Source organism: Budorcas taxicolor, chromosome 12 (genome assembly GCF_023091745.1).
Source record: "Budorcas taxicolor isolate Tak-1 chromosome 12, Takin1.1, whole genome shotgun sequence".
Lineage (NCBI taxonomy): Eukaryota > Metazoa > Chordata > Mammalia > Artiodactyla > Bovidae > Budorcas > Budorcas taxicolor.
In genome coordinates this window covers 25,346,476-25,371,369 of record NC_068921.1, presented here as the reverse complement: position 1 = coordinate 25,371,369, position 24,894 = coordinate 25,346,476, and the positions used below count along the sequence as shown (strand labels likewise).

Genomic DNA, 24,894 nt, shown 5'->3' with positions numbered 1-24,894 from the left:
GGGACTGCCAACCACAGGTGGATAGGATGTGTGTGTCACCCTTCTAGGTATTATAGAATTCCAAGCCACAGCTGTGTCTCATGGTCCATGCATGTATTGAGGGAAATGCTGATGCAAAGAACAAGTCCCAGTATAAACTAAGACCATCTGTGAACACAGGAAGTCATCCCAGTGCTCAAAACAGCTCAACAGGTTCTCCTACAGTGTCAAAGCCATTACTATTCCCAACAGCAAGAGTCAAGCACACGTTTATAATTAAAAGCACAGAATCTTAGTTCGAAACTTCTAGTTCCTTTATCAAGTTTGCCAAATATCTACAAATTCCATCATCTTGCCATCCTCAAAGAAAAGTCATACATTTTAACATGAAATGTAGGCTATGCCTAATTTTTAAACTGCTCAAAACTCCAGTAAAATTAATTTCCCTACACAGCACTACTAAAAGAGGGAACATATTTATTAAACAGAACAAAAACCGGTTATCATTTTCAGTATCAGAACTGAATATTTCCTTTAATAATAAAACTTATGCATAAGAACATTTCAGTGAAATATAAAACAAACATTTTTCTCCCCTTATTTCCAACGATCTTTTCTAATGCCCACAGGGAGAAGGAGATGGAAAACAAAGGAAAATCTGCTAATCTGTAATCTGAAACTAAAGATCCAGAAAGATGTTAGTTCTCATTTCACTCAAGGGAAGGTGAAATGCAAAAATAAACACGTCAGTTTATTCATTAGTAGTCAAGTCAGGAGGTAAACACATCTCTCAAGTTAAGGTATCTTAGTGTGAATAATGAAGGAAGTGCTCTAAAATGCCAAATTTGGAAAAGATACCACCTAGAAATAAGTGACAGTAACTCACAGTGATACTAAAAATAAGAATCAAGTTGCATTATCTATACTTAGCAACATCAATGCACTATGTGGATCTTCTTTATAACGTACTTTTTGCATAAATTGTGGATCTTCTTTATAATGTACTTTTTGCATAAATTGTGGAATGTGTTTTGAGAATGAAAAGTGTCCAGGTCACCTAGGCCATTTGTTCTTAGAGCACCTTGGTTGGGGGAGATCCAAGTGTGTATGAAGCTAAGTATTAATAAAAGCCTATGGCTAGCTAGCACTCTTGCTGCCTGTCTTTCTACCTGCAGAAGCTTTTAGCACATTTATAAGAAGCCATACAATGCAAACCCTTTTGATATTAGGTCTCTGGGTGTAGCTTTCAAGATCATTCTTTGTTCCATTCTTCCTGTATTGTCAAACGGCACCCAATAGGTGGTCTAGAGTGAATTTCAAACATGTGCTATTAATACGCCCAAAACTGTTGCTGCAAAGGTGAAAAAACAAAAAACACATTAATTGAATACTGGCCTGTTCTTACTCATAATGACACAAATGTGTGTTCTATGTCCTCAAGCATTAGGAAATAATTTGTAAAACCATGAACTCTTTAGGTGAATATGCCTGCAGGTTTTAAAATACGTATTATTCATAGTTACTAAACAATTCTCCAACAAAAACTTCATACAGTTAAGTGTAGGTCACAATTTAAAAAAATAATGTTGCAACCCTTTTTTTTTTTTAATTTACTCTAGTTTTTGGACTGGTATACTAATGATTATTAGCAACAGTATTATATCTGTAGATACTTCATGTTTTAAAATGTCTAATGCTCTCTAGAATAGTTTTCTTATAAATATTTTTTGGGAAAGTCACTATTATTCCCACTCTATAGATGTCATATGGAAATAATGTCCCTACCTCAAATGACTGTCACAGGTTCATCAGATAACCCACATTAACATGTACGGTATTTGACACATTACTTACTGAGTGCTCAAATTATTATTAATATGCAAAAGTACTGATAGTTATATTAAGGTTATGAGAGTCTATTTTAAGCAGGCAAGTCTGGTTTGGGTCTTTCTCTGGAATTGGACAATTCTTGCCCAAAATGAAGATACCACTGTTTATATATGCTGAACCATCTGCCTGGAATGCTTTTCCCTTCCTCACTCACAATTCCTAACTGCTCTCCTGGGCTAATTCTCACTCTTCAGATCTCAGCGTAGTCAGTACTCCCTCCAGGGACATGCTGTCCTTAACCCTGCCCGCATCTGCGTCCCACTGTGTACACTGGGGTCTCCCTCTACATGCTCCGATGCACATCACCACTGTCTGCTTCCATGTTTGCACCCTATGAGACTCAGCTTCAGCAACCCAGGGATCGTGGTCTAGACACTCCATTCTCGGTGGTTAGCAGAATGCTGGAACACAGTAGGTGCTCAATAAATATCTGTGGTATGCAGACACCTGGGATGTGAAACCAGCCTGGTTGGCATTTCAAGAACAGGTTTTCATAAAGTGTAAGTGACTGGGGCCTAGAGATAAAGCAGAACCCAGCCATGGGACCAGTAGAGGATGAGGCTGGTGGGGTGGGGAGCAGTGAGGAGGGGTGCTAAAGGAGATTAGGTTCCATTAGGTCACTTCCGGTGAGAGCAGCAGGGCCACATCCAGACTGACTGTGGGTATCTAGAGAGCCATTGTGCAGCACCGGTGCCTGGGCTGCCTCCCATGGTCCCAGTCCGAGAGATTTCTAACCCAGAGCATCAGCAACAAAACGCAGGTCAGGGGCCCCTGTGGGCTGGAATGAAAGAGCCCGGTCTGACCCACAGACCCCAAGAAACTTACCAGACAGTTGGGGTGTGCTGTGCACGCCTGGCCCAACACAGAATTGCAGTGCTGAGGAAGAAACTTGGAGACTTTGGCTACAGCTGTTGGGAAACGCACTGAAGTGTTCTGATTTGTTACGGCAGCTGCGTCATAGGAAGGGACCACTTTAGAATAGTATCTGACAGCATGGAAGGAATTAAGAGACAGAGCTGTGCTGGGGATTCGGGTTTTATACACATCACCGATAGCGTTCTCTGATGCAGAGCTGGACTGACCTTTAATAAAAGAGAGTATCCATCAGTATATGCAAATTGGTAACTCTGACCTACTATATCTGAAATAAATCACCCTCTATTTCATTTCCCCACGGTACAAACTTAAGATGCTGCTACACTCAAATGCTGATGAAAACACAAAGTAAACTTTTTGGTAGTGACATTTAGTGTAATACAAACACTATAAATTAGTGTTCACTTGTCATTCAAAGACAGAGATTTTAGAGACACATCAGCTCTCTCTGCCTGTGTATGCCTGTGTGTGTCTTTCATCATAAAAAGTGACCATTTCTATGAAGCAAGGAAGAATGTTGGAAAGAAAAACTCCATTCAGCCACAAATAGTTTGGTCACTGATTTTTCCATCAGTGAGTGGGTTATACTGCTGTATCGCTCTCTTCTGTACAGTAACTAGAAGGCAGAAAAAAATGTTTAATATATAGTGAATGTTAACAATGTAGTCCGTATGCTGTGAATATTTATTTTCTTCTGGACACTAACAGAAATGAAAATAAAGGAATATAATTTTATATCGACTTTAAATACAAATGGACCTGGAATATTTGTGAAAAAAAATCATTTCAGCAAAAGTGTACATAAATTTATGGAAAAGGACAAGTAAAAGCTACTTAATGAAGTCTAAACGCTGACTAAGATCAGCACTTCTGGTTTACAGGTCAGATTTATCACAGAAAGCAGGGGATCATAGGTGGCCACTTAACTTCTCTAACCTTCAATTTACTGGCCTAAGTGGTGAAAGTGCAATTTGAAAGACTTAACTGATTCCAACTGTTTCATTTGTCTTTCAAAAACCATTTTGCAACATGCATGGCCAGGTACACATGTCCAGCCCAAGGCAAAGTCCAAAATAGAGAAAAATCCATATACAGGGATGCATTTTCTGAAATGCTATGTATAAAATCACTTTCCCCACAAACCTGGAAACACTAAATGTAGCAAGAAAACTATTCTCTAAATCATTGGATAAACTACTAAAACCATTAAACTGGTGATAAAGGCTGCATAATACAAAATCCAAGCGTATAGGACACAATGTTAAGTAAAAAAGTCAGAGACAAAATTGGAGGTCCGATATGATTACTACTATGTTGTTGTTGTTCAGTTGCCCCATCGTGTACAACTCTTTGTGACCCCATGGACTGCAGCAGGCCAGGCTTCCCTGTCCCTCAGCATCTCCCAGAGTTTGCCCAAGTTCATGTCCATTGCATCAATGATGCCATCCAGGCATCTCAGCCCCTGACGCCCTCTTCTCCTTCTGCCCTTGATCTTTCCCAGCATCAGGAACTTTGCCAATAAGACAGATGTTTGCACCAGATGACCAAAATACTGGCGCTTCAGCTTCAGCATCAGTCCTTCCAATGAGTATTCAGGGTTGATTTCCCTTAAGACTGACTGGTTTGATCTCCTTGCTGTCCAGGGAACTTTCAGGAGTCTTCTCCAGTACCACAGTTCAAAGGCATTGATTCTTCGGCATGTTGCCTTCTTTACGGTCCAGCTCTCACAATCATACATGACCACTGGGAAGACCAATACTATAGAAGATTACTACTATAGTACTACTACCAAAAATATATATATATATATATAATATATATATATACACATAAACATATATATAAAGACTTGAAAGAAATACATTAAAAAATGAAGTTATTATGTTAGCTGGGTTTTGTTGTTCAGTTGCTAAGTCATGTCCAACTGTTTGCAACCCCATGGACTGCAGTACCTCAGGTTCCCCTGTCCTTCACTGTCTCCCGGAGTTTGGTCAAACTCATGTCCATTGAGTTGGTGATGCTATCTGACCATCTCGTCCTCTGTCACCTCCTTCTCCTCCTGCTGTCAATCTTTCCCAGTATCAGGGTCTTTTCCAAAGAGTTGGCTCCTCACATCAGGTGGTCAAAATATTGGAGCTTCAGCATTAGTCTTTACAATGAATATTCTGGGTTGATTTCCTTTAGGATTGACTGGTTTGACCTCCTTGCAGTCCAAAGGACTCTCAAGAATCTTCTCTAGCACCACAATTTGAAGGCATCAATTCTTCGGTTCTCAGTCTTCTTTATGGTCCCATTCTCACATCTGTACATGACTACTACTAGCGGGTTTTTAGTAAAGGACTAATACTGCTTTCAAATAGAAAAATGTATATAAATAAAATCAGAATGAGGGGTTTGGTTCAATGACCTTCAAGGTCTCCTCCAGCCTGAACCTGACATAAGCCTATGGTCCTAGTGGATTTGTTTCTTCTTGGACCAGTTACTTTAGGTGATACAAAACCAAGAGATCCAGGGGCACAGAAAGGCCTGAACGCACAGCATGAGGATAGTGTTTCAGAGATTCTGCAGGATATGAAGAGTGAAAATGCAGAAGTACTGTCTGTGTAAGAAGTAACACTGACAGGCATGTGCCTGTGGCCTGGCCCCTCTCTGATCTAATCTGGGCTGATTTAATCACTCTTTGTGACATTCAGCCAGAGCTACTCTAAGCAGTTTATCCATGGCTCATGGCTACTTTTTCCTTCTCTCCTTCCCTCCTTACTATGTCAGGAAAAAGAAGTCTAAAAGGACTAACAAACACCCTGAGGCTGATACATGAGCAAGGAGAGCTGTGTCCTATTTTGGGCCCCTTTCTCCTTTGACTTTTGACATCAATCCCAGTAACCCCATTTGTTCCTGTGGTCTCCATTATGTCCCCATAATATGTACACAACCTCAATGACAGTGTCATATCTTTACTATCACTACTAGTATTCACTGAAAACTCAGATGACAGTTAGCATTTTAAACCAATGAAACTTTTTAAAATTAAGGCCTGCATATGACTTTTTTAGACATATGCTATCATGTACTTAACAGACTATGGTATGGTGCAAACATAATGTTTATATGCACTGAGAAATCAAACAACGTGTGACTCTACTGCGAAGCTCATTTTATTTCAGTGGCCTGGAAGAGAACTCACAATATATCTGCGGTCTGCCTATACACTCTTAGCACTGAATTAACATGAATACTTCCCTCGCTTTAGATTCTACTCACATAATACACACAGTCACCAGTGTGCTCGTCATCTGTGAGCAACATGAACTTTCTGGTGATGACAGTCAGTTTTCAGCCCACCCTCTGGGGTAACACTATTCAATGCCTGTGGCCAGCTGTGTCCTTCCAGCGGACAGCACCAGAGGACCCCGGGTGCAATCTTCCAGCTACAGCTCATCCCTTGGTTATGGCAGTGGCTGCACAGGAGCCCCGGCTGAGCAGGAGACGCCCCGAAGCCCCCATATACTACAGCTGCAGAGCAGCGGGCAGAGCTCACCTCTCACAGCTTCATCCACAGCGTCCTGGGAGGCAGGAGCAGAGTACACATTCAAGCGCTCATCAGTCAGGACTCTGATGCCTGACGCAGGTGAGTGAGTGCTGCTCAGCGCACTGTTTTCCCTGAGAAGACAAAAAACATTCCTTAGGCATTTCTCAAAGAGGAGGATATGAACACTGTTGAGTTGAACTGCTCTTCTGTCATTCAAGTTCTAAAAGGCACAGAGATAAACTCTGTATTAAATATTAGAGCAAAGCATAGACTAGGACTCAGGATGGGTATTTAGGACATGAAGGAAAGGTTTACTTTTCCTTGTTAAGAGTTCTTCTTGGATTACATATTCTAATCAATTTAAATTAGGAAGCATTCATTTGGCACACCACCTTTTACACTAGAAACTTCTTTAAAGACTCCTAACTGAAAAAAAATGAGGCTGGATTGCCCTGGTCACAGAGGAATGCTAGAATCTATCATGCCACAAATACATTGTCAGTCACCACAGGCACTACTTGTGAAGTCTGGTTTAAAGAAACAACAAAAGAAGTTAAGAGTGAGTCAAGTCATGAAGGGATCCCAGGCCTGAGACTATTATATATTTCATCCACTATAATTCAATGATGCACATCAACAAAGGGAAAAGTTCACTGATTCTTAGTAGATGCCCGAGTTCTCAGTATGGGTGGGTTCAGTGCCTGTGTTATTTCTAGCATTAATATCAGAGAAAAATAACAAGGCAACTTTGGATTCACAAGATTCAGACTGTCATACCTCTGTGCCATGATCGTGCCTGGGATGGATAGCTGGATGGGCATTTGTTGTTTCTTACAAAACCTCCTATTGCTCTGAAGTACTTCTGTAATCTAAGAAACAGACAGACAGAGACCTACTTTATCAATACATAGCTATAGATGTTTTTCAAAATATACAAACAGACATACATTTCCAATTATAAAACAGAAAGAAAGGAAACTGCAGCATTAAAGCATTGTCTACGAGGATAAAATTCAAGGGCTTGAGAGTTGCATACCTGGCCCATGACGGCTGGAGGGATTTTCTCCCGGACAAACTTCACGTAATCAACTGTGGCCTCGAGGACGGAAGCTGCATCATTCTTTCTCCCCCTCATATACGGCAGCAGGGTACGCAGCTGCTCACAGCAATACTTGATTCGTTCTCTGAGCAGAGAAGTGCGACAAGTAAGGAATAATAAGTCTACTTTCTTCCTGTCACAAGGACAAACAGTCTTCCTCCTGGGTCTGTTTATAAAGGAACCAGTCTCTCCCTTTCTGGTGTCCGATTCAGAGAAAGACCATGTCCCCACAAGCCAGCAGGCCCCTCCATGGCCCCTGGAATCCCAGCTTCATGGGGCACCAGCTCACATGCTGCAAAGTACAGTGTCTGTGCTGATGGCAACCCAGCTCACTCATCCCTGTGGGTGTGCAGGATGCCCGGACACTGAGGACACCAGAGAACACCCCCTCTGCCTATGGAAACCCACAGGCGACGCAACCCTCAGAGGAGAGACTCACACACCACACAGGTAAATCCTTTTGTGACCACACGAGAGACAACTGGAAGACAGAGTCCCTGGGATAGTCCCGTCACTCTGATCCGGACCACATTTCCAACAACACACAACAAGCATCCTGAAATACATGGGCTTTACCTATGTTCTGAAAGGAAAATCAAAAGCCTGCTTCCTTTACACAAGGCGGGCACATGAGCAAAACAAATAAACTGATATGCAAATGAGAACGACATCCAGGCTCATACCAGAAAGAAACCAACCTAAGTATTTCATAGTTCTGAAGGGAAATACATAGGAAATGTAACACCAAATTGACCGAAGCCTTTGGAACCTTCAGTTATCCATGTTTTCATTTAATAAACATTCTTAAGCATGTTTTGTGCTGAATACTGCCATACTGACAATAAGTGGGATCAAAGGGTAGCTTTGCCAATTTCTAGCTGGGATATAGGCAAGTTACTAAACCTTTCTGAACCTCAGAATGACAAAAATAAATGGATTAAAAAATCCACTTTGACATATAGCCAGTGAATAACTCAAATATTCCAGACCAGTGGGTGGTATTTTAATTGGACTTTAAGCTTTGGGGGTTCCGTGGAAATGTATCAGGGATGCTTCTGTAAAAGGGTTGGAAGTGTCAACAATTTGACACATGGATGAAGGGCTTTGAAAGGTCATACACCCTTCCATAGGGTACTTTCACTTATAAGGATCACAAACACAGAATAAACTTCCTGTAGAATGATATCCATTATGGTAGCCTTTCAGTAAAATGACTTCCCTGTGGCTCAGATGGTAAAGCATCTGCCTACAATGCAGGAGACCCGGGTTCAATCGCTGGGTCAGGAAGATCTCCTCGAGAAGGAAATGGCAACCCACTCCAGTATTCTTGCCTGGAAAATCCCGTGGACGGAGGAGCCTGGTAGGGCTACACTCTATGGGGTTGCAAAGAGTTGGACATGACTAAGCAACTTCACTTTCCTTTTCAGTAAAATAGGTAAACCAATCTAAAGACACAAAATAAGTGGATGCTTAAGTAAGCTAGAGGATATTAGTTCAGCAGAATATTATCTGGACGTGGAAAGGATATAAAGCTTACTGGGAAAAAATAGGGCATTTCTATAGGCTATAAGTAGAAGATAGAAGAAGCATATAAAATATGATTACAGCCATTAGGGCCAAAAGAGACAATAGTGTCAATTAGTCATTATTTCTAGAGTGTTGGACTATAGAACATATTATTTCTTCCTTTTATTTTCTACATTTCCCAAGCATCTGTGGGGCACATATCACTTTTATAGTGAAGAATCATATTAAACATTTCTTCCATTAGGAAAATGTTCAAACATACAGGGAGACTGAGAGAATTAAAAATTCTTATTCTTTAAAAGCTGAAAGAATTAAGAATTTGTACAGGGAACGCTTAAATACCTATAACCTGGAGTCCACAGTGAACAGTTACTGTCCATGCTTTGTCATATATGAATTATCCCACTGGCCAGACATCAATCCATTTCATTACACTGAAGTATTTCAAAGTAAATTACAGACTTCAGTACACTAAACCCCTAAACACATTATGAGCTACAGTTAAAATTATTTTATTTTCAGGTAAAAGTCACATAAAATGCACCCATCTTAAGGGTGCCATTCTATGAGTTTTGATAATGCACAAAGCTGTGTGACACAAACCACCTCATTAACATTCTCATGACTCCAGAAAGTTCCTTCTGTCCCTTCTTAGTCAGTCTCATCCCCCGTAAAAGGCAACCACATTTCTGATATTTTTCCCTCTCACATTAATTTTTGCCTCTCTTTTAACTTCACATGTGTATTTTTATGTAAGGTTTCTCTTACTTACATAATGTTTTTGAGATTTATCCAAGATAATCTGTTATGTCAGTAATTTGTTGCTTTTTATTAATAGCATTTCAAAGTATAAATATGCCACAATTTATTTATTCAGGCTCTTTTTAATCAGCACTTCCACTATTTCCAATTTTTGATCATTAGGAATAAAACTACTAGATCTTCTATACATCTTTTTGTGAATGCACATTTTTATTTCTCTTAGTAAATGTATAGAAATTGAATCAATGGGCTATTTTATAAATTTAGAAGAAACTGGCAGAATTTTCCCCCAAATTCTACCATTTTACACTCCTACCATCAGTGTATGAGAATCCCTGTTGTTCTAAATCTATGACAACATTTAACATTGTCAGTTTTAGTTTTAAAATATTGGACTTTCTGAGGTATATGTGGTAGTATCTCATGCTTTATAATGTGCATTTCCATGATGACAAATTACATTCAGCATTTTTTTCCACTGCTTATTAGACACTTTATCTTCCTTTGTGAAGTGTCTGTTCAAATACTTTACCTATGCAGGTCATTTTATTATTGAACTTTAGGAGTTCTCCATATATTCTAGTATCAGTATTTTATCAATATATTTGTTTTGCAAATCTTTTCTCCCTGTCTGTAGTCTGCATATTTATTTTCTGAGTGGGGTCTTACGAAACCAAAAGTTGTAAATTTTGAGGAGTCCTAATTCTGTTTCTTTTGTGGTTATTGCTTTCTGTGTCATAAGGAACAATCGCCTACCCTCAGCTAGTGAAAACATTAACCTTTATTTTCTTCTAGAACTGTAGCTTTCAGTTCATTACCTATGAGCCACATTAATCTATTTAAATATAAATTCATAAAAAATTAATAAAAATTTGAATTCATTTCCTAAGTTGCAATATTCACATTTCAAATACTCAATAATATGACTTGCAGTTACCTTCCTGGACAGCAGATACAGGCCATTTCTAACACTGCAGAAAGTTCTACTGAACAGTCCTATTCTAGAAGCTTTACAGCTCTAGCTTTATACAGTAGCCCTGTCTATACTCCATGCTGAATTAGTTTTCACATGCTATGAGTAAGCGGTCCAGTTTCATCATTTGTTTCATATGGATGTCCAGTTGTTCCAGCAACATTTACAGAAAAGACTTTTGTTCCCCAAGCTGTTTGCTCTGGTAATTTGCTGAAAATCAAAAGACCAAAATATGTGGGTCTAATACTGGGCTATTGTGTTATATTATCTATCAGTCCATCTTCACTTTAGTAAAATAATTGATAAATGTAGCTGTATACTAGGTCTTAAGGCCAGGTAGCTTACACACTCCAATTTTGTTAGATGTTTTCAAGATAGCTTTATTCTAAGGCCTTTTATATTCAGAGCCCTTTCCATACAGTTTTGAATTAGATTGTCAACTTTTTCCCAAAAAAAAACACAAAAAACTACTCATATTATCTAGATTTGAATTGTATTTCAGTTTAGTGAGGACTGATGTCTTAATAACATAAATAGTTTAATTCATAATTATATATAATGCAAGACTTAGGTTTTTAGTTTATCATAGCAATATCTTGAGTGACCACTGTACAGATATCACATGTATTTTATGCATTTTTGTTCCTAAATATTTTTGTTAGACGTCTGTCTGAGCACTAGGCTAAGACCTCCTTGAAGGCAACAATTTATTTCTTATCTCAATTCTCCAATCATATTCTGGCACATTACACTCACACCTACTTGCTGAATGGCTAAATGAGTAGAATGAGTGAGCAGCATATCTTCCGTTGCCAGATAAACTAGTTTCACAGTGACGACTTTTTTCTTTGGCCATGCTGCACCTTTGTTGCTGCCTGCAGGCTTTTCTGTAGTTGCAGCAAGTGGGGGCTACTCTCTAGTTTCTGGTGCCCGGGCTTCTCTTGTTATGGAGCATGGGCTCTAGGCATGCGGGCTTCAGTAGTTGTGGTGCGTGGATTTAGTAGCTCCGAAGCACACAGAATCTTCCCGGACTGGGATCAAACCCACGTACCCTGCACTGGCAGGCGGATTGTTAATCACTGGACCATAAGAGAAGTCTTCACACTAACTTTTAACAATGCTATAAAAAACTATGAAATTCATGAAAGTAATTTCTTCCTACAAAGGAATAATGCTAAAAAAAAAAAAAAGGGGGGGAGGCTGTATCAAAATTTACCTTCTCAGCTTTTCCTTGCTTGAATGAAGAAGAGAAATCTTTTTCCTTTTCTCAAAATTTGACAATGGAGCCTTTAAATCAAATCCAATGTTGTTTCTTAGAGATTCAGAGCTAGAAACAAGAGACAAATTGTACCATATATTTAAAAGGAAAATTATGAGGCAATTGTAAAATAATCACCAAAGCATTAACCAAATGGTAAATGCTTTGATAGCATTAATTATCAAAGCATTTTACCTTATGTAACTGGTACAGAATATCTTATTTCAAAAGAATTTATTATTAAGATTATCATAAATTCAATCCAAAATTCTAAAAGATACCGATTAATAACAGATACAAACAGTACTAAAATATTCTAACCTCACTGTATTCCAAATTACATGACTGTATCTAAAGGTGCACTGCAGGAAAACAGCACAGAGGAGGAGAAGGCCAAGATACACTATTCCAGCTTGATCAGCAACTGCTGCAGTTTCCCTCCATGTAAAAATGCATCATTTAATGGATATTTTCTGGCTCTACCATTTTTCTAGATTTGATTTTAATTGATTTAAAAAATATATTTCCCTAAGAAACTTACAAATTAATATTATCTTCTTCATTTGAAGATGAAAAAATGACTTTCAAATGACTTCATTTGAAAATTTACTTTTATAGGCTTGTGAGGAAAAACAAAGATACAAGATGAGGAGGGCTCAAAAAGCAGTTTTAAGTAACACAAGCCTTCCAAAACCCTTCCCAACCTCAACTCTCAGAAAAAAGTTTAACACAGAAAATTTCTTTGAGGTTAAAATCTTTTTTTTTTTTTTTTTTTGAGGTTAAAATCTTAAGTAAGATAAAGAAAGCTGCTGTTAACTCTGCACTACTGAAGTAAGTGTATCCCTGGTTTAACCACACTTACTGGTTGCCAAGTCTCCTCCTTGTACAAAATAGTAGATGGTCACATTCTACAAATTCTGGAAGTGACTCAGACTTCTTACTGCCATCACCCATAATCCTCAGCACTTTTGTCCATTCTTTATAGTCAAATGCTCTATTTAAAAATCGCCTTGGAAATCAGCTTCAAGCGAAACAAAGAAATTCACGCATATAGAATTTTTATAAGCATTCAATGTTAGAACTGAAAGGGTTTTACATGGCCCTCAGTTCAATGGCCTAGCCTCTGCAGGTTTGAAGGCTAGTTCTAATATCCCAGAGGGACACAGACAGAGAGACTGTCTTTAAAGGGTCATTTTCAATAAACAGGGTGATAGTTCAGGAAAAGACATTGGGGAAAAGCATAGCAGCAGATGGATAACAGCTCAGGATTCCATTGTTTTAAAAGTCTGAACATCACTGCTTTTATTTAACCCAGTCTCTAGCTGAACATGTCCAGTGATGGGAGTGGGTAGTCTATCCCTTCTCCAGTGGATCTTCCCAACCCAGGATCTCCTGCACTGCAGGCAGATTCTTTACCAACTGAGCTACCAACTGAGCTACCAACTGAGCTATCAGTGAAGCCCGATGGGTAAGTTACTATCTGACAATTCAACCTGCTCCCCTGTGGTGGTGGAATGCTTCCTTATACTGAGATGGATATTTCTTTAACATGCACCCTCAGTGCCAGCTCAGGATTCTGAAATACAGAACAAGCTGTATCCTTCTTCCACAAAACAGATACTTTGTTTTGCATCAACCCCAGTACTGGAGCTGCTGCTCCACAATCAATAAACCCTCCAGAAACGTTTTTTAATGAAATGTACACAGTAAAAATTGCTATTAGGAAAAAGTGAAGGAAAAAAAAAAAAACTAACCAAGCAAATACATTAGTAGAAAAATATCCCAGGTGTTCACTGCAGGACTTCTGCAGAGGCAACTCAGGTTGTTCAGGCTTCACAGAAATTTCATTCTTAACTGCAAATTAAAAAAAGGAACCATTTTAATTATAAAATCACTGGCGGGGATGATGTTAATCACACATGCAAGCTCTAATCAAAAACAGTTGCCATGTTTCACTCAATAGATTTTACAAAGCAGTGCTTTTAAAATAAAAAGTAATTTATAGATTTCAGCCTGTTAAGCATGGAACAACTCGGGTGAGAAAGCAAAATTACAACACTACATAAAGCTTACTCCACAGCAGCCTCCTTTAACCAGATTTTACTAATTAGTGATAGGTGTGCTTAAAATGCATTCAACTGAGCTTATTTATTATTTACAGGTAAATGTCAGAGGCAGAAAATGCATATGAGTCTTCAGCAAGCAGCTACATTGTCAAAATAAAGCATCTGATGGTTGTGTTGTTTTTTGGTTTGGGGGTTATTCTTTTTTTGCTGTCTTGCAGCTGCTTATCCTCAGAGCAGAGATGAGATGACTGGTGAGATGTGGTTATGACCAATAGGAATGTGCTAGACAAGTGGAGATGAGCAGCTGTTCTATTTCCAATGAGAACCAAAATGAGAAGAGATTACCAAAGGACCCTGGTCCAGAAGGGTTACCATTTCTCTCCAAGGAAGAACTCTGACACTTGCAGTGGCTGGGAGCCATTAGAATGTTACAAAACAGACTCACTCATCTTCCCTCCATAATGAAGAACATTAAAAAAAAAAATGAGAGGTGTACTGAATCTTGTATCATCTGGAGTATGAGCTTATCCATCGCAATCCCAAAAGTGTCTTCCAGATCCATTTGAAGAAAAATACCTTAATTTAAATAGATTCCTGCTTGTAACCCAGGCTTTGAAAAACCATAAACAGTCACTGATCAACAATGATTCCAGTGGAATTTAATTTCAGAAATTGGAGTCTGCCCTTTTACAAGCCATATTAAAACTAATTTAATTATCTTAAGTGTTCAGATGCTGGAAATACACATAATACAGTATAGATGAAGAATTTAGAAATGTAAGGTCTCACTGAAGCACTGACACCAATTATCTGTATATAAAAATCAAAAAAAAAAAAAAACAGAAACAAAAAAGAAAGTAACACACAATAAAAATCTAAAACAGAAAGGATAACCACTCTATCAACTTAAAGAAGTAAAATAATTAATATACAAGTGTTTACCAAAGCACAAGACTCAAGGTTAATGGCACTCGTTTTTACCTAATCATACAATGACAAAGCATGAATAAGTCCATTTAAATGACTAAGGAATGATTTAGCAGCTACTAAAACAAACAACAAACAAAAAAAATACCCTGTGCTTAACTACAACATTGCATTTGTCCTTATGCAACACACTTTAAACCTTTGAAGACAAACTTTCTCCACAGGTAGAGAACATATGTTTCCCTTTATTTTATTCACACTTGTTTTCTGCAGTTCTGTTCAGTTTAGTTCAGTGGTATCTGACTCTTAGCAAGCCCATGGACTGCAGCATGCCAGGCTTCCCTGTCCATTACCAACTCCCAGACCTTGCTCAAACTCATGTCCATTGAGTCAGTGATGCCATCCAACCATTTTCATCCTCTGTCGTTCCCTTCTCCTTCTGCCTTCAATCTTTCTCAGCATCTTTTCTAGTGAGTCAGTTCTTCATATCAGGTGGCCAAAGTACTGGAGCTTCAGCTTCAGCATCAGTCCTTCCAATGAATACTCAGGACTGATTCCCTTTAGGATTGACTAGTTGGATCTCCTTGCAGTCCAAGGGACTCTTAAGAGTCTTCTCCAACACCACCATTTAAAACCATCAGTTCTTTGGCACTGAGCCTTTTTTATGGTCCAACTCTCACATCCATACATGACTACTGGAAAAACCATAGCTTTGACCAGATGGACCTTTGTTGGCAAAGTAACGTTTCTGCTTTTCAATATGTTATCTAGGGTTGGTCATAGCTTTTCTTCCAAGAAGCAAGTGCCTTAATTTCATGGCTGTAGTCACCATCTGCAGTGATTTTGGAGCCCCCAAAAATAAAGTCTCTGTTTCCATTGCTTCCCCATCTGTCTGCCATAAAGTGATGGCACCGGATGCCATGGTCTTCGTTTTCTGAATGTTGAGTTTTAAGCCAACTTTTTCACTCTCCTCTTTCACTTTCATTAAGAGGCTCTTTAGTTCTTCTTTGCTTTCTGCCATAAGGGTGGTGTTACCTGCATATCTGAGGTTATTGATATTTCTCCCAGCAATCTTGATTCCAGCTTGTGCTTCATCCATCCTGGCATCTTGCATGATATACTCTGCATAGAAGTTAAATGAGCAGGGTAACAATATACAGCCTTTCCCAATTTGGAACCGGTCTGTTGTTCCATGTCCAGGTCTAATTGTTGCTTCTTGACCTGCTTATAAGTTTTTCAGGAGGCAGGTCAGGTGGTCTGGTATTCCCATCTCTTTCAGAATTTTCCAGTTTGTTGTGATCCACACAGTCAAAGGTTTTGGCGTAGTCAATGAAGCAGAAGTAGATGTTTCTCTGGAATTGTCTTGCTTTTTCTATGATCCAACAGATGCTGGCAATTTGATCTCTGGTTCCTCTGCCTTTTCTAAATCCAGCTTGAACACCTGGAAGTTCTTGGTTCACATACTATTGAAGCCTCGCTTGGGGAATTTTGAGCATTATGTTGCTAGTGTGTGAGATGAGGTCAATTGTGTGGTAGTTTGAATATTCTTTGGCAGTGCCCTTCTTTGGGACTGGAATGAAAACTGACCTTTTCCTATCCTGTGGCCACCGCTGGGTTTTCCAAATCTGCTGGCATATTGAGTGCAGCACTTTCACAGCATCATCTTTTAGGATTTGATATAGCTCAGCTGGATTTTATCACCTCCACTAGCTTTGTTCTTAGTGATGCTTCCTAAGGCCCACTTGACTTTGCATTCCAGGATGTCTGGCTCTAGGTGAGCGATCACACCATTGTGGTTATCTGGGTCATGAAGGTCTTTTTTGTATAGTTTTCTGTGTATTCTTGCCGTTTCTTCTTAATATCTTCTGCTTCTGTTAAGTCCACACCATTTCTGTCCTTTACTGTGCCTATCTTTGCATGAAATGTTCCCTTGGTATCTCTAATTTTCTTGAAGAGATCTCTAGTCTTTCTCATTCTATTGTTTTCCTCTATTTCTTCGCATTGATCACTTAGGAAGGCTTTCTTATCTCTCCTTGCTATTCTTTGGAACTCTGCATTCAGATGGGTGTATCTTTCCTTTTCTCCTTTGCCTTTCACTTCTCTTTTTTCAGCTTTTTGTAAGACCTCTTCAGACAACCATTTTGCCTTTTTGCATTTCTTTTTCTTAGGGATGATCTTGATCACTGCCTCCTGTACAATGTTACCAACCTCCATCTGTAGTTCTTCAGGCACTCTGTTTATCAGATCTAATCCCTTGAATCTATTTGTCACTTCCACTGTATAATCTTAAGGGATTTGATTTGGGTCATACCTAAATGGTCTAGTAGTTTTCCCTACTTTCTTCAATTTAAGTCTGAACTTTGCAATAAGAGTTCATGATCTGAGCCACAGTCAGCTCCCAGTCTTGTTTTTGCTGACTGTATAAAGCTTCTCCATCTTCAGCTGCAAAGGATATAATCAATCTAATTTTGGTGTTGACCATCTGTGATGCCCATGTATAGTGTTGTCTCTTGTGTGTTGTTTTCTTCAGACTATGATAAACAAGGATTATAGGTCCTTATACTATAGAGAATGCAGTTAATTGTCAACATTTAAAAGGTATCAGTGGAAAACCAAATGTATAAAAACAGTTCTCATAGAATTTTAATTACAAGTTTTCAAACCTTTGGAAACTTGTTTTCCACTCACCAGTACGTGAGAAATATGTTTTCCAGTATTTCAACACAACACTCATTTTTTCCATTGTTAGTGGTTCGGTTAAAGCAATATCAGCTCCGTGCCCTGAAACACAACCTAAGAATCTTTGTATTAAATATTGACCTTATGATTTCTACTTGGAGGAAAAACAAATAATATACCCAACAGGGACATACCTTTAAAATTCTCAGGGATTATAAAAACAAACAGCAAATGTGTATTTTTTTCCTCACCAAATCTGAAAGGGAAAAAAGAAGTTTAAAATGAAGCAAAATCAACATTAAAAAACTTGGCATTCATACATTTAGCTTATTAGGAAGTAACTACACTAGGGTGATTTTCTTTATTTCATCAGAATTTAAAATGGTGATGTTAATATGGAAATTTACTGACAGCAGCATCTTAAATCAGTGAGGGAAAAGACTGCTGTTGTTCAGTTGCAAAGTCATGTTTAGACTCTTTGCTATCCCATGGGCTATAGCTCGCCAAGCTCCTCTGTCCATGGGATCTTCCAGGCAAGAATACTGGAGTGGGTTGCCATTTTCTTCTCCAAGGGATCTCTCTGACCCAGGGATCAAACCCGAGTCTCCTGCATCTCCTGTGCAGATGGATTCTTACCCCTCAGACACCAGGGAAGCCCTACTGATAAGAAGGATTTTTTCTTTCAATTTACAAGATGTTGCATTTTGATTTCATGCAATTGTATGAAGAGGGCTCTGCAGTGTGTGGCTGAGGTGGGCAGTAGAGTTACAGATTATTTGAAAAATACAAGGGAAGGGGATATTCTGAAACTCATGCTTGCTCTGTTTAAAGTTTTATATATAATAGATGCTTTAGCCTCTCTGTTTCCTTTTAATGGGCAAGAAAATCCAAATTCTGAGTCATTAGTCAAAACCCTGGCTTCTCCAAGCAGGAGTTCACTCTGTTAATAAGAATAGTCTTTTTACAGTTCATTTCTATAGCAACCACTAATGCCAGGCTGTTTAAAACTGGGCAAGGGGTAAGTGAGAGAGAGGTGACTTTTTAAAAATAAACCTTTAACTTTAGAACAATTTTACATTTACAGAAAAAAATATGAAAACAGATTTTCCATATACTCTAAACCCAATTTTCCATACTGCAAACACCTTACATTAGTTTTGCAAATTTCTTACAATTAATGAGCCAACATCAATACATTATTATTAATTTAAGCTCATTCTTTATTCCAATTTCCTTAGTTTTTCCTAATGTACTTATTTTTCCTATGCCAGGATCCTATCCAGCATCCTACACTACATTTAGTGATCAGGCTACTTGGGCTACTTTGCACTGTGGCAGTTTTGCTGACTTTTGTTTTTGATGATCTGGATAGTTTGGGGAATACAGCTCAGGTATTTGAAAATACCACTCATGTACTAGGTAGACTGCAACATGGACCACTTTTATTCTCACTTAAAAAAAAAAAAAGAGCCAAAACCTTATCCAGATTCTTGATCTAACTACAAGTTTACAAGACATTTAAAAAAAAAAAAAAAAGAGGAATCTTTTTTAAGATGCTATGGGGATGATATCAGAATGTGGGAAATTTATAAGACAAACGGCCCCTTTATAAAACACATAGAGAGAAGATAAAAAGAAAAAAATCAAAAGGAAAGGAAAATTGAATCTCCATTTGTATAAAACTCACAGTTTAAAAAAGAAATCATAAGATAAACAAGAGAAATTTGAACACCAGCTGGCTTTTTGACAATACTAAGGAACTGTTATTAATTTTTTAGGTGTGATTATTGGTATTGCTTTTTAAAGATCCCTTATCTTAGACAGGTACATATTCAAGTTCTTATGGATAAAAGGAAATGATGTCTTAGATTTGCTTTAAAATTATCCACCTTGCCTTTAAAATAACCTACCAGTGAGTAGGGATGGGAGGCTGGAGAAGGAGGTGTAGGAGAGGGTAGGTATGAAACAAGATTGGCTGTATATTGATAACTATTAATATTATGGGCACTTGGAAGTTCACTGTACTATTCTCTCTAATACACTTGAAGATTTCCAACATGATTTTTTTTTTTAATTGTGGCATTATTGTTAATTATACTTAGGAATTCAGTAAGGTGGAATTCTGATATTTTGGTGGATACTGATATTAGCTAAAAGAAAATGATTTCCCATGAAGAATAATACTGTGAACCTGACTTTAAAGAGAACAGCTAAAACTGTTGAAGACAAAGTATTCTTAAATATGTAAAGCATCATTTATTAGTATATGGCCATATATATGGTTATTATTTATTCCTTAAAACAAGACCTGGAAGAACCCCCAATAAATAATATTTGGTCATCTTATATCTGCATTTGAAAGTAAACATACTCTATTCTACATTCCAAATTACATTACACATAGAATATAGATCTAAGCCATACATACTGGGAACCTACTGTGTGCCAAATTCTGTGCTGGCTCTGGGGGATACCATGAACAGACAGAAAGACCAGTCCCTGTCCTTGTGGAGTCAACACTTTTTTGGGGAGGACAGACACTGAGCAAATGCCTGTAACTGAGTAATTCAGTGGCGACTCTGTGCCCAGTGCTGCAAAGGAAAGCCGTGGGGTCTGAGGGGAGCAAGGCCTGGGCACCAACCTGCTCTGCAGCTTCAGGCAGGGAAACCCCAGCTGGCTAGGAGCAACCACATGAAAGGCAGGGGCTGCGGGAGAGTGGGAAGCAGACAAGCAGCAAAGTGCATTCTGGAAAGGGAACAGCAGATGTGCCCGGGAGTGCAACGAGCAAGTGAATTCCAGAAAGTAAAAGAAGTCCAGGATGGCTCTAGTACAGAGCTTCTGAAGGACAAACACTTAAGACAAGACTAGACAGGGAGGCAGAGCTGGAGTCTGATTATAACAGGCCTTTTAGGCCAAGTTAAAGATACAGTATTTCATTAAAATGAGCAAAAAGTAAAATAAGATGGACAATGGAAACTGTTAAGCTTGGGAGTAACATGATTATCTTTGCATTTTTGGGAGACCACTCTGCCTACAATGGGGTGAACTGACAGAAGGTGGCACAGAATACATCTGAGAGACCACAGTGTAAGCTATCCAGGCAAGAGTTGACAGAAAAAATTATTGAGACATACTAAAAACTTTCTTTAAATGATTCAGAATATTTACTAAGTCAATTATGTCAAACAAGTAGGATATTGCTAAAATGTGACAATCACGCTACTGAGATCTATTCAGGGTTGACTCTTTGCTATGAATTCTGAAAGAGAATGTGGGCTGAAAGAGAAGAGAGGAAAGAAGAGAGGAAACTTAATATGGTTTCTATGAGGAAATGAAAAGCTAAGTTGTTCTACTGTCAAAACAGGCAAGTGTGGGACGGAAGGTAGAATTTGACCACAGACTGACGTGACACTAAGAAAGGCCCATTAGCACACAGTGTGCTGTGGACGGCGGGGAGCGGTGTGGACGGCGGGGGCATGGTGTGGACAGCGGGGAGCAGTGTGTACGGTGGGGGTGAGGAGGAGAGAATAACCCCTGCCATGATGTAAGTTGTTCATATCTATTTTGTAAGTGATGAAAAAGTGTAGAGTATACCAGGGGTATGGCTAACAGGATGAGGTGGGAGGCACAAACGGACTGAACAGATAGAAACTTAGTGGGTAGTTTAGGCCAACTTTTGAAATAAAAAATACTTTCCAGGTTCATGAAAAAATACATGATGGTAAGTTAAAATATTCTAGAATTAGAGAAGTTTTAAAAAGCAGATTCTCTCCTTTTAGAAATAATCCTGTTTCTACTTTTCAATTGATTTTACTGACTAGAAAACAGGTCAGATTTGGATATATGGATTTTTATGCCCTGATGAATTTCAAGCTTTACAAACGGAGTTGGAATTCCTGGATTTGTCAAGAGAACAGAATCAATTACCAACCCAAACACTTCCCCTGCCGGTGGAGCCCTAATTGTACAGGAACTCCAGCAATCAATAGAGTTCCCAGAATCCAACACTCTGGTCCACAGATCAGCTTCTCAATCACATTCTGTACAAATCAATAAGCTGAAAGAGTTTCTAGTATCCAGGGTCACCAAAAAAGGTCCTCTTTCCACTAAATGAATGTTCCTTAATGCAAAACTAAGCAACACCAAAATACAACAAAAATCTCCTTCCTCCACCTCAACTGATACCACTTCTTTCACTTGCCAAAGCCAAATTGCAGGTTCTGAGACCTTACGAACACTTTCTCAGTTGAGGTCTCCTGAGATTTTAAACATCTGCAGCTTGCTGGGGATACTTTATTTCCCCTGGTTTCACCACATACGCTGCTGAAATGACATGATGCTTCCTCTGTACACAAGACTGGCTGTTGATGTTCTAGTGTCCATCCCTACACGTCCATCTCCAGCAATCTCTGCAATTGGAGGCTGCTATAAGCTCACCCTGAAGCAGTGCCCACCCCAGTCTGGTCCCCATCTCCAAGTCCAGTCCCTGGTAGCTGGAACAAAAAAATAAAAAGATCATACAAAGGTGTTTTGAGCTGAGTTGTACACTCTGATGATCGAAGAACCTCAGGAAAGCCCAGCTGGCCTCTGAAATCTATCGTCTAATAGGAGAACCAAAAGGTTCTTTTAAGTCCATATGAAGCCAGCGGACATTTTAAAATGCACTTCCTTTATAGCACAAGGATTTCAAAAGACAAAAGCCAGTGTCATTTTTGAGGAGCAGCCTCTCTGGGAACTGTTTCCATTATGCTGCCTGTGGGCCCAATGAAATCAAATTAACCTGGCATGGTCTAGTTTGGTCTTTGTAACAAGTAATACCCTTTATTAATTAATTAAAACAACAAGCATTTTTGTGAGAAAATTAAGAGTTTTTCTATAAATATGAAAACTGTGAGTTTACTTGCTACTAATAGGGCTCCTGTGATTAAATGCAATGATTTCTTCCAGTCAATAGTGAAGGCTGGTGTTCCCTGCTCACAAGTGTGCTTTTTGTCAGAAGAATTTCTGCTGCAACCCTAAGTCAGGTTCACCAGATGACATGATGCTAGAAACAATAAACATCTAGAATGTTCCCCAGTTCTTATAGGATGTTTTTTTTTTTTTAATTTTTATTCTATGACTTTATGTTTATGAATAATGCTTTCAGAAAAACTACTTAGATGTTTTGTTGTTACAGTGTTTACTGTCAAGAATTCAGGTCATGCAGACTGGCTAATCGGATTTTCTGAGCAGCACTGACAAGTTAAGGATGTCCTGGAATTTGGGAACATAACAGGACAACCTGTGGCTCACGAGATTGGGTTTCCTAAATGAAGTAATAAGTTAACTGATCAGACAACTGGATCTATACGGGAAAAAATGAAACAGAATCAAACTTGATTTGCTGACTGAGCAGATGGAAGCACATTTTGTGTTCCCTCCCTATTGCTGTACTGCTCTGAGCTCACAAGAATCACAAGAGTTTGAAGGACCTCAGAGAGTTCATGGACTGGAATATCACAATGCCAAAATGGATGCAAGCACAGTGGATGAGTCTGCAACATACGCTGATGTTCTGCCCTGGCCTTTGTAAGACAGAGTGTCTGGATGCATCTGAATTACCAAGTGTCTGCCTTCTGAATTTGGCTCAGTTTTGAGAACTGACCTGTGCCAAGGGTCAAACACTCCTGAAATTCTGGAACCAAGAATATGAATCTTGAGATCATCTTAAAATACTTTACCACTGGGTGGTATCTGAGTTCATCTGGCTCAATAAGAATGTATTCATGAAATGACATCAAGATCAAAAAGAATAATTAAGGAGCCTCTTAATGAAAGAGGAGAGTGAATAAGTTGACTTAAAACTCAACATTCAGAAAACTAAGATTGTGGCATCCAGTCCCATCACTTCATGGCAAATAGATGGGTAAACAGTGACAGACTTTATTTTGGGGGGGACTCCAAAATCACTGCAGATGGTGACTGCAGCCATGAAAGTAAAAGATGCTTGCTCCTTGGAAGAAAAGCTATGACCAACCTAGACAGTATATTAAAAAGCAGAGACATTACTTTGCCAGCAAAGGTCCGTCTAGTCAAAGCTATGGTTTTTCCAGTAGACATGTACAGATGTGAGAGTTGGACTATAAAGAAAGCTGAGCACCAAGGAATTGATGCTTTTGAACTGTGGTGTTAGAGAAGACTCTTGAGAATCCCTTGGACTGCAAGGAGATCCAACCAGTCCATCCTAAAGGAAATCAGCCCTGAATATTCACTGGAAGGACTGATGCTAAAGCTGAAGCTCTCATACTTTGGCCACCTGATGTGAAGAGCCGACTCATTGGAAAAGACCCTGATGCTGGGAAAGATTGAAGGCAGGAGAAGGGGATGACAGAGGATGAGATGGTTGGATGGCATCACCGACTCAACGAACATGAGTTTGAGCAAGCTCCGGGAGTTGGTGATGGACAGGGAAGACTGGCGTGCTGCAGTCCGTGGGGTTGCAAAGAGTCGGACACGACTGACTTAACTGAACTCAACTAGGAATGTCAACCTATAATCGAGACGTGCCATCATTCTTGAGGATGTCAGGGTATAAAGTACTATTATTTTTATGAATATTTAAAACTGTTTCATGATTAGTCCCAGGCCAAAACCACAGTTCTTCTGTAAGAATAAATTTTAAAATCTTTTTAATGAGCTGGCTTGCATTTTATCCTAAAAGAAGTTTATATAGCTAACAGAGTACATTCAATCTTATTTTCAATAGACATTGATATGTATTATAGATATACATACATTTGTGATCATGTGCTCTGACACTGAAAATACACATGGACCCGTTCTTTACTTACTGGCAGGGCACGTAAGTGCCCAAAGAGAGATGAGTAAGGTAAATACTTCTACATTTTCCTGAACCTATCCAGATTTTGAGATATAACAGAACAACAACAAAGCTCTAAGGGGAAAAATCCAAAATACAGCATATAAAAGCTAAGCTGAAACCCTTTATCTTGGCTTAGTCACTTAACGTTAGCCCAAAACTCATGAGATAAAGTGTTCTAGGAAAGATAAAGATTTAATGCCTTATAAATGGGGCAAGATGTTCATGAGACTCATTATCCTAAGAAAATGTATAGCCTCAAAAATATAAACATGGTCCATAAGGGTATAAATAAGTCATAAAGTCATAACAGTTCTGAGGACAAGAAAGGGAATTTCAGAGACATTTCCAGCTGCTGAGGTCAGTATCAGGAAACACAAAGCTTCCATAAAGAAGGCTTTGTCCCTTTTTCAAAGAGGAACACAAAAGTTAGGACTCATGGTCCTTCTGAGGTATGCTCACACACCATA

At 38.9% G+C, this 24,894-nt stretch overlaps 1 protein-coding gene across 1 annotated transcript in view; it reads right to left on the bottom strand.

Moving 5' to 3' along the window:
- Positions 1 to 1,309: 1,309 nt before the first annotated feature.
- SOHLH2 (spermatogenesis and oogenesis specific basic helix-loop-helix 2) overlaps positions 1,310 to 24,894 on the bottom strand; it is a 38,590-nt gene continuing 15,005 nt past the window's right edge. Inside the window, exons 3-11 of the mRNA XM_052650367.1 lie at positions 17,760 to 17,821; positions 17,575 to 17,679; positions 13,648 to 13,747; positions 11,852 to 11,962; positions 7,311 to 7,458; positions 7,052 to 7,143; positions 6,284 to 6,405; positions 2,695 to 2,951; positions 1,310 to 1,330 (exon numbers count right to left, since the gene is read on the bottom strand). Of these exons, the coding sequence (XP_052506327.1) occupies positions 1,310 to 1,330; positions 2,695 to 2,951; positions 6,284 to 6,405; positions 7,052 to 7,143; positions 7,311 to 7,458; positions 11,852 to 11,962; positions 13,648 to 13,747; positions 17,575 to 17,679; positions 17,760 to 17,821 (1,018 nt within the window). The remainder of the gene's footprint in view (positions 1,331 to 2,694; positions 2,952 to 6,283; positions 6,406 to 7,051; positions 7,144 to 7,310; positions 7,459 to 11,851; positions 11,963 to 13,647; positions 13,748 to 17,574; positions 17,680 to 17,759; positions 17,822 to 24,894) is intronic.